General features: G+C 41.9%; 1 protein-coding gene across 3 annotated transcripts in view; it reads right to left on the bottom strand.

The window, feature by feature from the left end:
- Positions 1-14,124, bottom strand: part of DIP2A (disco interacting protein 2 homolog A) — a 121,876-nt gene extending 107,752 nt beyond the window's left edge. Inside the window, exon 1 of one of the 3 annotated variants that reach the window (XR_005105950.1) lies at positions 13,845-14,124. Coding sequence is in view for 2 of the 3 variants with exons in the window: in XM_037398581.1 (XP_037254478.1) it covers positions 13,845-13,941 (97 nt within the window). In the remaining variant the exon portion in view is untranslated. The remainder of the gene's footprint in view (positions 1-13,844) is intronic. The other 2 variants (XM_037398581.1, XM_037398582.1) reach the window with 2 other exon arrangements.

Genomic DNA, 14,124 nt, shown 5'->3' with positions numbered 1-14,124 from the left:
ACATTTCCTCTAGTAAACATACCAATAGATTTTTTTTTAAATGCTTATGGCAGTTAAGTATAGACTGCACAAACTAGCAATTCAATAAACAACTAAAGAATACTTGGATATACTTGGAATCAAATAAATCATTTATACAGAAAAACAAGTTCAAACCCTGAAGATGAGTCTCAAAGGAGTAACAGTAATTCCTATAATGTTGGTAATTGCATTTTTCTTAAATTTAAGTTTCCTTAGTCTTAAAATACAATCCACCAGCATTTACCATTAAACACTCAATAGCTTCATTCCATTACATGTGTATTACTTCACTGCTATTAAAAATGTCTACAAATCCATAAACCTGCAAAAGTTATTATTTTATCACCTGGTTTATCATCTGACGATAGTATGTCAACATGAGCAGTCTGGAGGTTTTTTCCCCCCTTTGGTCATAAATGTTGTGCTTAGAGAAATATCTCTATTTAAAATAATCTGAACCATATTCTGCCAAAGATACTTCTACCAGTTATGCACAACAGCATTATTTTCCAGTGAACAGTCATATTGTCCTCCTAGCACAAAACTACGATATGGTCTTTACACTGTATCAGTTAATTTTACTGCAGTCATTCTACCAAATACGATACCCAGTGACGGCTGCAAAATAAGTTCTCAAGTTTTGAAGTTCTGAATTTCCCTTATAAAAGGGCATTGAGAAGCTATTTCATGTGATAAAACACTTTTTTGATCACATCAATACTGCATGAGTCATCAATCTATCCAACAGTACCCTTCAGTCACCACGGGGAATTATCTCATGCCAATTCATAATCTCTCTTTATTTAACATTGTCAAAACATTGCTTGTTTTAACACTGCAAGGTTACCTCTTGTTATGATTTATTCTATCACAAACACTAGTTACAGGCTCAGTGAATAACAGCCAGTAATGAAAAAAAAAATACTGGGGGGACAACAAGGAAAGAACAAACGGCTCACAGAATACCTGTCCAGCATGTCTCAAGCAAAGTGTTTGTCTGAAGCTGTACGGCTGCTGTTAATTTCTACCCCTTTACGCAGAAGAGCTTACTGTGCTACCACACTTCTCAATGCAGCACATAACCATACTGCAAACATGACACAGAAATGGCTATTGAGCTTCATGCATTGCATCATGCTGCAAGAGATACCACCTACTTCATTTACAGTCTTTGAGCTTTATTATTCAAAAAATACTCCACGTGCACTTAAAATTCAAAACTTGAAACTATAAACTTAACATTAAATATACAGATGAATGCCCATGATTTAATTTATTGGGCTTGAGAAGCACAATACTGCACCAACACAGCAAGCATGATTGAAGCACTGCAGAGCACGGCTCAAAGTTAAGCATGAAGTACCTATCGGTTCACCTCACTACTTACAAATATCCACTAAAGCAAGGTAAAGCTGCCAAAAAACTTGTGGGTTATCAGTAGCGCTGAAGACTTTGGCCAGAGTTGGGTAAAACCAAGAACAGGTTCTTCTCACAGTCAAGAAAAATCTACCCATTTATAGCACAACAGTAAGCAAAATCACCCAGGTGGAAGATGCAACGAAGCAGCAGGGCACAGAACAAACAATTACAGGAACAAGTTGTCAGACATTAACTATTCACAAGTTTTGTGTATTTAAAATTATTTTTATTTTTCTCACCTCTGGATGTACGTGAGACAACACTGGTCCTGCCAGGGGAGAAGAATAAGCAATACAGGAGTTGTGGAAGCACCTACTCAGCCAGTGAATTTGTCAAATGTTATTTATATAGCTTCCATTTAAAAATTACAAGACAATTTATTTCTTATTACTATCTACCACTTACTGGTTTTTACTAAGCATTCTGTTCCTCCTCCATCATCTCAAACCAGCCTGTCAGCTACCTTCATCAACATGACTATCCTGCGATGATTTTGCAACACATGGGACTTCTCTCAAAGTTTAAGACCCATACAACTTGCTGAGGACAAAAGGAATATATATCAGAATTCACACACTGCCCATTTATTGTTTCTAATCTTAACAGTAGCTTAAGATCAGAATATGGAGGCATAACTACAAGTGAACACTGAATACAAGGGATCCCTATGAACGGAACTTAACAGCTTAAGATGGACAGAAACTCTCAGTAACTAGGAATCATGCTGATGCCTCTACTACAACGCTGTCAGGCTGCAGCTGATTACTCCATTTCCCAAGTAAAATTCATACAGCTAGTCTGTAAGTAATTTTTTTTTTGTCACCTCTCCTGGAAAAGGAGAACAAGTGAAGCTACAGTTATTCCATGTGGTTCTGGTTCCCTTTCTCTTCCTGCTGGAAAACGATGCAAGGTTTCTCTAGTTTAGTGTACTGTGCCACAAGATTCTACTATTAACAGTAAGGCAAATTAAAAAAAAAACAAACACTTTCACTGAAAAAGTGTGATATTCATAGTGCTACCTTTTGTAGATCTTCATTCTATGATCTCTGGAGTAGCCCCTGCCTCCTGCAAACAGCTCTGTTAAAAGAATTTCCAGCACCCAAAATTTTTCATTTCAATTAGCAGCACCTAACCATTCTGAAGGACACCTGAAAAACACCTTCTGTTGGGAAGGAAAGATACTAACTTGCTAATGGTCAGTCTCAGGCACTGATAAATTTATAAACTGATGTTCTATGGAAACAAACACAAACCAAATCACAAGAGTGTCAACATCTGTTAAAACCAAAATTTGAAGAAAACTACGACTTTGCACTCATTTAGGCAACAGTTGCTGATATATCCAATTCTGGCATCACAAGTTTGTAAGTCTAGATACATAATTTGTTCTAAGAGTGTTTCCTGTTTAAAAATACCCATTTCCTTAACACATTCCTCCATCTGCCACACAATCACACTAGTCAATTACTATAATGATGCTTTTAAACAGACCAGTTTACTGCATTATTCAAGAAAAGCAACCCAAACCCTTACAAACAAGGTGGGGTCACTGGAAAGGGAGCACAGGGACAAAGGCACATGCCACCTCTTCTCCTGCACTGTTCCTCAAATTGACATATCCAGCTACAACTTTGGATTTGACCCCCACAAAATAGATTGTTTCTCAGTTTACCAAACTGCTCAAGGAAGACGAATTCACAATCAGCAAAAATACAACACACAAAGCCGCAACAGCCAAACTAATCCTTACCTCACTGGTCTCTTCTGGCTAAATGGTTCAGTAATAAGCAGCAGAAACAAGGCAAAGAGCAAGAATTAATATTTCCAAGTAGAGTCATTGTAATTCCCACGACATGTACTACAACCTCAGCCAGCTGGTTTATATAGCTTAAGTTTCTTAGTGATTGTTACTTAGTAAATGAAAACTTACAACAAAAAAAAATTAGAAAAAGATGCTCAAACCTAAATACTTGCTTTCTTCAAACACAATTTCTGGGAAAAAATGAAGGGAAAAATCTTTACTGAGCTTCTAACTCTGGTGAATACTCCCTGCAAATGGAAGTAATCCCACAAAACACAAATTATACACAAACATCTGAAATGAGAAACTTAAATATTTTTTTAAACAACATGTCACAGTAAACAAACATTTTTCCCCAGTGATCCCAAACATCTTTTCCTAACCCTGCCTCCCAGTGTGCTTTAATGATACGATATGTCTGACATGCTTTCTTTGCAACTACAAACTCCTGCATTTTCTTAACATTTTTTATTCCTTGTCATATAAGACAAGAGGTCTCATACTGTGACACTTTTAGCAAATTCAGGCTTCATACCAGGAAGCAAAATGGTCTTGAAGATAACAAGACAGGGCAGCACACTTTTTTAGCCCTCAGTTTCTTCTCCCTACTTTATTACAGCACGCAGTTTCTTTCTGTCAAAAAGAGGTCGGTTCAAAGACCAAGGGTGAAAACCTTACAAACATCATGGGACAGCGTGATGCATTCAGCTGGAAATCTTCCTTGCTTTGATACCTTGGGATCATACAAAGCTCCAGGATGGTAGAGACCACTCTGGCACAATGGACAGTAACCAGCAAGAGAAGCGTGCAGTGCAGCATTGCTCATACGCAGCATGTACCACTACAGCCACAGGATGGACCCACCGGTGCATCTGGAGCTGGGAGGTCTGCTGGAGGGAAATGCATCAGCACAAACCCATGAGATAGCCAAGAACCTAAAGCCTGGTGAAGGGGGAAATTCACAGGTGCTGCCCCTTCCACTCCCCCAGATGACACATTCCCACCATGGACTTTGCACAGTGCATGACGCTTACCAGCATCTGTGAGCTGAACCTGCTCTGCACAAAAAAATTGCTCATCCTTTATCTTTATACCATTCACAGTACTTCTCTTTTCAGCCTCGCTGTTGTACTGTCATCCTCCATAGTACATACACCTTTCTTCATTCGCCCCACCTACCCATGTGCCTTGCTGCAACAGTAAAAAATAGAACCAAACCCCCCAGCCCTCTTTGCCTCCAGAAAAGCCACAGTTCCTGGACTGCCCTGCCGAAACCTCTTTGTGCCAGGACAGAGCTGAAGGCCCTCTAGTTATCTTTAAACCACCTATCATTACACATTTTCAATTCTCCACATATAAATAGCTTTTTAAACCCTATGTGATAAAATAGCAAGTGGCTTGTATTTTCCTTGCATCTGATGAATTGCAGATCTGTGGGACACTAACAATATCGATCTTGCACCGTGATTTATGGGAGTTTTTATATTTCAAGCTCTAGAAGGTCAAAATGCTGCTATAACCAGCAAGGCTAATGTTTCATTCCAGGCTGGATCCAGGACAGCTCTGAAGAAACAGCACTACAGATACAGGCAGTCACTGAAAAAATTATTTTGGATATGAATTCATGTTGTAGCTACGCTGAAGTATTGGCAACCTCCATCATTTTCCCTTCAATCCAGTCCAGCTCTGCACCCAGCTGGCTGTAACACTAAGCCAATTCAACTCACTACATAGCTTACAAAAAATAAAATAATTAAAAAAAAAAGTCTTTCTCGTCTGTTAATTTGCTGCCACTGTATCACAGCATCGGACGGGTACCAGATATAGCTCAAGATAAAAACTTGGTGATGGGAATTCCCCTTTTGGCCAACAGCTCCTTCTTCAGTGTAGCTGCACGGTGAAACAGCACCCTACCCAGAACCCAGGATGGACACAGGCCCCCTTCCAGCTCCCTTCCCAGCAGCAGCCAGAAAGCAGAGAAGTGAGGCAACCACTGTAAAAACTGAGGTTCTCTTGTGCGCAAGATGGGAAGTGGACAGAACGAGCTCCCGCTGCAGCAGAAGGGTGCCCCCAGACTTCATCGGAAAACCACTGCACAAAGGATAATAGGGCAGAGAAAGGGAAGTAGCAAAATCTCAGTGTTAGAATCTTTCCCAGCAGTAAGGAAGGAGCTAGCTGAACGGATACGGCCAATATATACATATATGTATGTGCACACCCTTTAAACTTCATCATCAGCTTCTAAATGCAATCAACAGTTTCTGCAGTAGTGTGGAATATTGTTGTAAAGATAAATAAGGAAACGTTACCCTCATAACTCTCTTCTGAAATAGCTGTTTGCTTTGGAAGGGACTCTAGGGGAAAGATAGATAAGCAGGAAGGAAAGAAACAAGAAAACTGGCAAAATGGAAAAAGAAAAAAACTCAAGAATTTGAGCCACAACAAATTATAACAAAAAGCCAGAATAAAAGATGCTTGCAGCTATCTTCATAATACTGCATCAGCTATTAGTGCATTTTCAATGCATAGTAGAAGAGGCATAATTTTGTCAGACCTTTCTTGCTGGCAACCACGAGGAACAGTGAACAAGAAGTTCCTGCTCGCAAAGGCATGAGGCCCAACTATATTCAGCAGCTATAAGAGGTCTATCCAAATTCTTAAAGGGATGCACACAGAAATAGCAAAATGGAAACATCTTGACCTTTAAAAGGTAACAACATGACAGGGAAGATTCTGAGCTCCTTTCTTCACTGTTTTCTCAACAAACTTCTCAGACACTCACTAGCAGACACAGGAACACGCACAAAAAATTCAAGGAGGTTTAAAAGAAAGCAGGTTATCAAAAAGGAGGAGTGAATAAAATGCACTTGTTAGGAGGCAAGCCAGACAATGCTGCATTTTTCAACTTTGTGTCCCGTCGAGCATTGCCGGGGTAACAACAGTTGAGAAAGAACAAAGGTGGTAACAGAACAGTAAGAAAGTAGAAGGCTACAATGATGATTTTGAGGCTTTAATGATTCAGCCACACATTTCAACTTGGTGCCCCGAGTTCTGCATTGCAGAACTGCTTTCTTCAACCTTAGCCCAAGAAAATCACTTTTTTTAATCTTACTGCAGATCTTCAAATGTGGGTCTGCAACCTTCGACAAAACTCAGGAGAATGCTCCAGGTTTGTTTCCTTGAAAGCTACAAACCTCGTGCCAAGAAACTGTCAAATACTTCAATATTTATTCCAAGGTAAACATACAGATTCTTTATAAGCAAATGATTGTCACATAATCAGAAAGACTGAAATATTTTGCCTCTGATTTGCATACAGGTACAGTAAAAAGATCTTTCTTCCAGTAACAGAACTGGATGATAATCTTTAACTCAGCAGTATGAAATGTTATGAATGTCTTGAATCTCTGTGTCATGCTGTTCTTCAGTCCAAAATATACCCATAACCCTTCATCAATGAAATCGCACTCCAGAAGAAAAGACAAACAAACAAACAAAAAAACCCCAACAAAACCCCACAAACCAACAGCATTTTAACTACCAAATGAGAAAAAAAAACCCAAACCCCAAATCACTTCATGTTCCCAGGGCTGACAGACCTTGATTTAGTTTTGGAGGGAAGGATAAGAAGGTAGAACACAGGACAGTGTTCAATGTTGATTTTATAAAAGTCTATTTACTTAATAAATACATGCATGTATAATTGTAAGGGAAGCTTACTTTTGCATGAAAACAGCTGGAAGAAAAACATATTTCCTTTAATTCTCTTTGAGTACAGGTTGCCATCATACTCCTGCTCCTCAGCAGGATTTAACCTTCCTTGCAAAGCAGCATACAGAAGAATAACAGGGTTTAAAGTCCAGCCCTCTGCCACAGAACAGCTGAAGTCTGAAAGAACTCAAGTTCAACCCAGCTCAACCCACTGCTCCAGCAGTGGCAGCTAGAGCAGCCTGCCCAGAGGCACATCTAAAGAAATCCTAAAGGAATTTCTGACAAAGGTCACCCATGTCTTAGCTAGATAAAACCCAGCACTTCACAGTTATTATTGTGTTGCCATTCAGACTAGCAATGAATTAAGGTATCTCCCAGAAACATAGTGACCCACCACTTAAGTCTTCAACCTCAATCTCCAACAACTGCAGTCAACCATTCAATGCAGGATAGGTTCTGAATGAGGCAGAGAGTATTTTACATTCTTCCACTCAAACACAGTGAAGATGATAAATTTAAACACTGGTTAACTAGAGCAGAAATCCAAAAGACCAGAAAAAGAAAAAGCCCCAACCACCTAACTGGTCGAGTCTGAAATTCTGCTTTGATTGGAAAGAAAGTTGATGACCTAGCACTCCCAGTTCTCCCAGCTGTGCATTTTCTGTTTCCTCAAACTGATAAAGATAACACAACAATCCTTTTTCTGTAAGCCTTTAAGTATATCACCATCACTCCTAAGTCGGAAGCCACAGATGTCAACATAAGACTGGATGTCCTTATGTTTTCTGCAGATTCTCACTGCTCACAGAACTGTTTTCATCAGAAACAGCTAAAGATAGAAATGTAAGGATGCTCTCAGCTAAGACAAGACACCATTCTTGACCATACCAAGTAAGGCTGTTATTTCCATTTTACAGTTTAACAGAAACAGTATCATTAAAGCTGTCATAACCAGTAAGGAAAAAAAATCTTCACTCCAAACATCACCTTATTAGACAAGTTAATTTGTGTTTTCTACCATAATCAGAAAGTTTTACTTGGAAAAAAGTGGGCTTTAAAAGCAATCTAGTTTTCAGCTGCTGCTGCTATAAAAGAAAATTTAGTTGTGACCAGAACACAGCTTCAGAAAGCTAAAGGCACATGGCACCTGCTCTTTAATGACATGGTTTAGCTCACCAGTCAGAGCAATGGGACAAGACAGAGCAATGACAGCCCGCAGGGCAGCTAGCTCACAGCCAGCCTGTCAATGGCTGCAGGTGACTTAGCATCCACTGGTGCCATCAGTGAAAGAGAACGGCTGGGAGAGCAGTTCCATCCAGCAGTAACACCTCTTGCCTGTGAAGCCACCAGCTTTCACAGCAGGCAAGAGATCTGCTCGCACATAGAACAAAAAGAAGGTTTTGGAGCAAAGGCCTACCACTGTGAGGGCAGCAGGTTTCATCTCCTAGAACTTATCCTCAACGATGGCTGAAAATGCAACTCCATATACACATTCACAATGCTCATTTCAAGTAGCAGCAAATTACATCCTCCACCTCTTACAGACTGTGAAAAGCCCCTCCCTTCCTTTCTAACAATAATCCCATCATACATGCATTAAACAACATAAATTTAAGAATGACAGGAGATGAGAATGTGATTAAGAGACCCACTATTGAAAAATTGGGCTCCAACAAGGCCAAGCCATTATAACTAGATTCTCTCAATGTTTCCGGAAGGCAATGTTAGCTACATCATTGTGTAGTTTTACAATCAAAATTTGTGAAAGCAAAACCAGTTTAAACACAGGCACACTTTGATAAAAGGATTCAAATATGCTAGTACCCATACAAGGTGCATTTGAGCTGGCTGCCGCTAGTTGGCTTATATACAATATAGCATTAAAGCAGCAAGTATTCATAAAGAATACAACAGTAGCTGACCTCCAGACAGAGCTGGCAGAAAAAGCTAGCCTTGTTCCATCAATTGATAGTCACAAACAACTAGCCCTGAAGACCTTCTTCAGACACCTTACATGACCAGAGTTAAAGGATCCCTCGTGTACGGTAACCATGAAGCTTGCAATGGCAACCACTCCTTGCCACGGGACTGTTTTATAATAAATAAATAAAATAAATCAGAAACCTGCTTCCCTTTGAACATTGCATGACTATTTCAGTCATAAACCAGACCTAAGGATATGAGCTAGCCCGAAGGACGTCAGCCAGTCACGGAGACCTGCGCCAGGTATGACATGTGAGAACAAGCTTTTAAGACTTACTCAGTCCCCATGGGCATTTGGCAAGCCCCAAGTACTATCACACAATTAACAGTTTCTGTTGGAGAGGCCCAGAAATTAAGCAACGAAGATGCTGCAGGTCAAGTTTCACAGACTACCATCCACTTACCGAGCATCCGTCTCCCCAGTTTCAACAGCTCTTCTCCCCAACAGCCTCGCACTGCATTTACTTCCAAGCGTTAAAATGAAATCAGAAGTGGTAAATTACTGCAATATGCAGAAACGCCTTTTGAAGACTTCCGTAACAGAAAACTACCAAATTAAGACCAGAATACACTTAACACCCAAATACCATGCTTTATCATAAAAATATTAGGTTAAAGTATGCATTTATGTGCGTGCAATTTCACATACAGTATTTTAATACCACAACAATACTGCTAGTGTAACAAAAGCAAGTGAGTTAAAACTTTTCAGCTCTGACCACTACCTTTGGTTTTTATAAGGAAGGTGTTCTGCCCAAGAAGAGTATTTTCTTATCAATTTATTTTAAAAAAAAAAAAAATCAACCACACTGCTAGTTGGCTAATATTGGCGAGTTATTACAGTAAGTATTTGCTAGAGCATCACTGGAAGATTTGCAACAATCAAAAATGTCAGACACTAAATACCTTCAATTTTTTTCAGTAAACCTTTCTTCACCTTCTTCCACACTGTATGCATTACACTACCTGCAGTACTTCAAAAACCCCCCAAACCCCACAGATAAAGCTTCTCACACACACCAATTCTTCCTTTCTTAAATGGTAAACCAAATCCGTATATTTAATGTTTAAAGCCGATCCGATATTCAGACAAAAAAAAAAAAAAAAAGCAAAGCATTTTAACATTCACACACTGGTCCAACCGCCACGTGAAAGTCTGTAAACCCACATTTTTCTTTCCTCAGGTTTTTATGTAATGTTTACTGAAGGCAAATCATGTTATGCATCCAAATGGCCCGGTCTCGTCAGAACCACACAGCAATAAGTACAAAAAATTTCCAAGAAAAGACACAAGTGTAGTCATATGTTCTTGTAAGACTCTGAAAGACCAACATATATTGTCCTTGGACTAGAAAGAACAAGTGAGGCATCTTGTTGCACAGATGACCTGGAAGAAGCAAAATTGACCCAATTCCACATCCCTTCAGCTGACAGGAGTAAAAGTGAGGCTGCTCGAACAGTGGAAGCGCAGCACCTAGCGCTCTTCAGAAAGAGGTCTTTAAATGTCAATATTTATTTCTGCCAGAGAAAGGGTTTCATGACCTCTCAGGCTTATCTCTCTTACCCAAAACACACATCTCATTGCATAAGCCAGCAAATTATAGCTGTGCGCCATGGAAAAAACTACAACACAATCTGGGAAAGCTCTGAAAAGGAAAAGCATAAAAACGAGGAGCCTTTTGCACAGACAGCAGTCAAAAGTTGTTTTGAGGCACAGCTTTCTAATAAAATGTGGTTTTCATGAATGGACAAATTACACAATTAACATTTGTGTCCAAATAAGACCTGCTCTTCAAAATTAGCATACCTTAATGAAAAAAAGCATACAAGTACATTTAGACACATAAAAGAACACACAAATATATGACACGCTGTCATAAAACAGGTACAGGCTTTAAAACAGCACATTCATGTTCCTCCTACAAAATCTCCACTGCAGATTGGATTATTTTTTAAAAAAAAGAGGGATTTATAACCTTAGTTCTCTTTCAGAGCATAGAAGAGAAAAACCCACACATTTTATAGTAACTAATAAAAAACTGAAGTACTGGACTTTCACAGCATCACTTTCATGCTTTTACAGAAGACCCTGCCAGGCTGATTAGGTAACTGCATCTTTCCATGACATAGAAAGCTGCAGCATCTTACAGTCTTAAGGTAAGTAAGCTTAGTCTACAGATCAATCGGCTACAATTCAGCTTAGCTGCCAACCATCATCTCAAAACTCTCCTTATCTCCCAAAAAGGTTGTGGCAGATCTCTTCGTTTTCACTAAAAGACTAATTTTTTCAGCAAGAAATTACAGTGTTGATATAACAAAGCAACACAGCAGCACCGTTCTAGGGTTTCTTTTATACCCACAACTATTATTTTTCTAGTACATGAAGAATACAAACAATTGTCAATCTTTGGATTGACAATTAGGATCTTGTAAAAGTGAAAGGATCCATAACAAGACATGTGACTAGAATTGTAGCAAGAGCTGGAGTTCCCTGCCCATGCAAAACTCTTCTAAACTAAACACTCTATTTGGGATTTTGAGCTGTCGTTAGAAAGTAGTAACGTACTGTGATTGTCTTCATTCTTCTTCTACATGTAAATGCAAAGACTCTTCCCACCCTTCGCTATGACAACCTGGGGCAAAACCGAAAGAAGTTTTTAATAATCTTCTTGATTTATTTACAGGTGAAAATAATGTAGTCAAAGAGAACATATGTTATTCCTGCCCCAGCAAAGCATATATGACATTTCAATTAAAGTACACAGCCAAAGTAGAAAGGAACTTGCTCTCAAGTTTCTTCTTTTCCTCCCAGGTTGTGGTAACATACTCCCAAGCACGACCTTCTCTAATTACAGCATATTCAGCATAAAAAAATCCCCCATTAAATCTCCCTGCGGTCTGCCCGTTTTCACACACACACAAGCCTTCGTTAAGGCAGAGGTCAGCTACGACATCCATACACAAAGTACAGAAGAACACTGTACACCAGTAAAAAGGCTGCTGAAAACTTGAGGAAGCGGTTGTCAGCAGAGGACTTCCACTATGGGCTGATTCTGCTCATATAAAAAGAGGGAAATAACTGAGAATCTCTGCATAGATTCAAATGCAAGCACCTAAACCTAGATCACTATTCCTTCATCTCCAAGTTCTGAATATTAATGATAGAGGGGTCCATTAAAAGCAGCATATACAAACATCAAGTGACTGCAGAATGTGACCACATAACGTATTACCAGATGTTGAAGAACTACCCGCAAATGCTTTCAAGTCATTCAAGCAAGGCAGAAAAGGGATTGCATCCAAGATAATGAACTAAGTCTTCAGAGTGGTCAAGAAATTTGAGATAATGTTATTACTTTATCTGTTCACTTAACTAACGCAACAGCTATACAGCAATACAAATTTCAATATCAGATGCACTGCACTAAGACACTTTGCAATCACTTTAGGTGTTTCAAACATTTACCATACTGCAGAGCCATATGTATTAAAAAAATAATGTATATATTCCAGTGGTTAAACAAACACACAGTCAGGACCTACGCAAAAGAGAAGCCAACCCAAACATATCCTGGCCGATCCACAAGCGCCCGCAGGCACACAGGCAAGAGGCACTGTACAAAGCATGGCCGCAGTGTGAGAGCACCGGGGTACGCGGCTGCACGCTACTGCGTCTCGGAAGTCACAGGAACTCCTCTCACACAAGCAACAGTACGTATCAGGTGCCGCTTCCCACTGCTCTGGCAGACATGCAGTGACACGTTAAATTTGGACAACAAAGTTACCGATCGTATATTTTTCCTCTGTCTCTGCACCAAAGGTTCCACACTGGAGGTGACAACAGCCAACCTGTGAATCATTTCCTACACCACAACATAACCAGCCAGCATATTAAGGTGAAATAACCCCAGTTATGCCCACCTGAACATACTGAGTTGAAAACTGCACCATCTGAGGAGCAAACTGAATGCTCCTACACCAGGACCACGGCACTAACAGGTTTTCAGACAACACAGCTAGGGAAAATGCCACAACCGCTCCCAGAAAACGTTGTCCCCGTCTTGTCCAGCCCTTGCGTGCTCTCCTGCACCAAGTGCCTACACCTGCCTGTCTGCAGCACGGGCCGTGCCAGGGAACCAATACATTAAAAAAAAAAAAAAAAAAAAAAAACCAATAAAAAACCAAGTATAATTTCCAGAGGGGTCACAGAAGGCCTGTTACCACCAACCACAAGCCTGGAGGTGGATGGAGAGGCACTGTGCCTTTGGAGGGCAGCAAACCAACAGATGGGCACAAGTATATTGTCAAAGTGAACCTCCGCCTGGCGCCACATCTGCGCCGCCGCCGGCCCAGGGCTCCTTCACCGGAGGCGCGGCGGGAACGTCACCGTATTTCTGACTGGAAACTTGATATACAGGGAAGGGTAAAAACGTTGGGGCTTATGGCGAGAACAGAAGCGAGAGACTTGAGCTTTCAGCTGTAAGTAGGAAGAGGTATATTTTTTTTTTAAATGGTATTTTCAGAGTATCCAGCTGCATGCTAACTGGCCGCCTCGGTGCCTGCTCAGATCGAGCGGAAAAATACCTCAGGGCCGTTGCAAAACGCCTCTGAAGAGGCTCCCCCGCCGCTCCCACCGGGCGCGGGCGGCAGAGGCGGGCGGTGCAGCCGCGTCTCCCAGCGCCGGGGATCCCGGGCAGAGAGGGGCCGCGACTCCCCGCTGTACGGCTCCCGAAGCCGGCTCCCCTGCCAGGGCTGGCGGCGGGACGAGGCCCCGGCCGCCCCCGGCCCCTCCGCGGGACCAGGCCCCCGCCCCGCCCCGGGCGGACGGCGGAAGCGCCCCGCGGGCTTCCTGCCGCCGCGCCGCGCCGGCCCGGGCCCCGCCGCCCCCCCGTGCCCCGGCGCCCCTCACCCTCCGACAGCTCCAGCTCCAACTCCGCCAGGCTCTCGCGCACCTCAGGCGGCAGCGGCACCGCCTCCAGCGAGCAGCCCCCGCGCTCCGCCGCCATGGTGCGGGCGAGGAGCGAGCGGGCCCCGCCACAGCCACCGCCCAGCGCTGCCTCAGGTGGGGCCGGGGGCGGGCAGGGCAGGGCAGGAGGAGGCGGCGGCCCCGGGCCGGGCCGGGACAGGAGGAGGCGGCTGCCCTGCCGCCCCGCGCAGCCACTGCCGCAGCCAGGGACGCGTGCCCCGCG

The sequence above is a fragment of the Falco rusticolus genome, chromosome 8 (assembly GCF_015220075.1).
Source record: "Falco rusticolus isolate bFalRus1 chromosome 8, bFalRus1.pri, whole genome shotgun sequence".
NCBI classification, from domain to species: domain Eukaryota; kingdom Metazoa; phylum Chordata; class Aves; order Falconiformes; family Falconidae; genus Falco; species Falco rusticolus.
The sequence above is the reverse complement of the archived record's forward strand: the minus strand, read 5'-3'. Positions and strand labels throughout refer to the sequence as shown.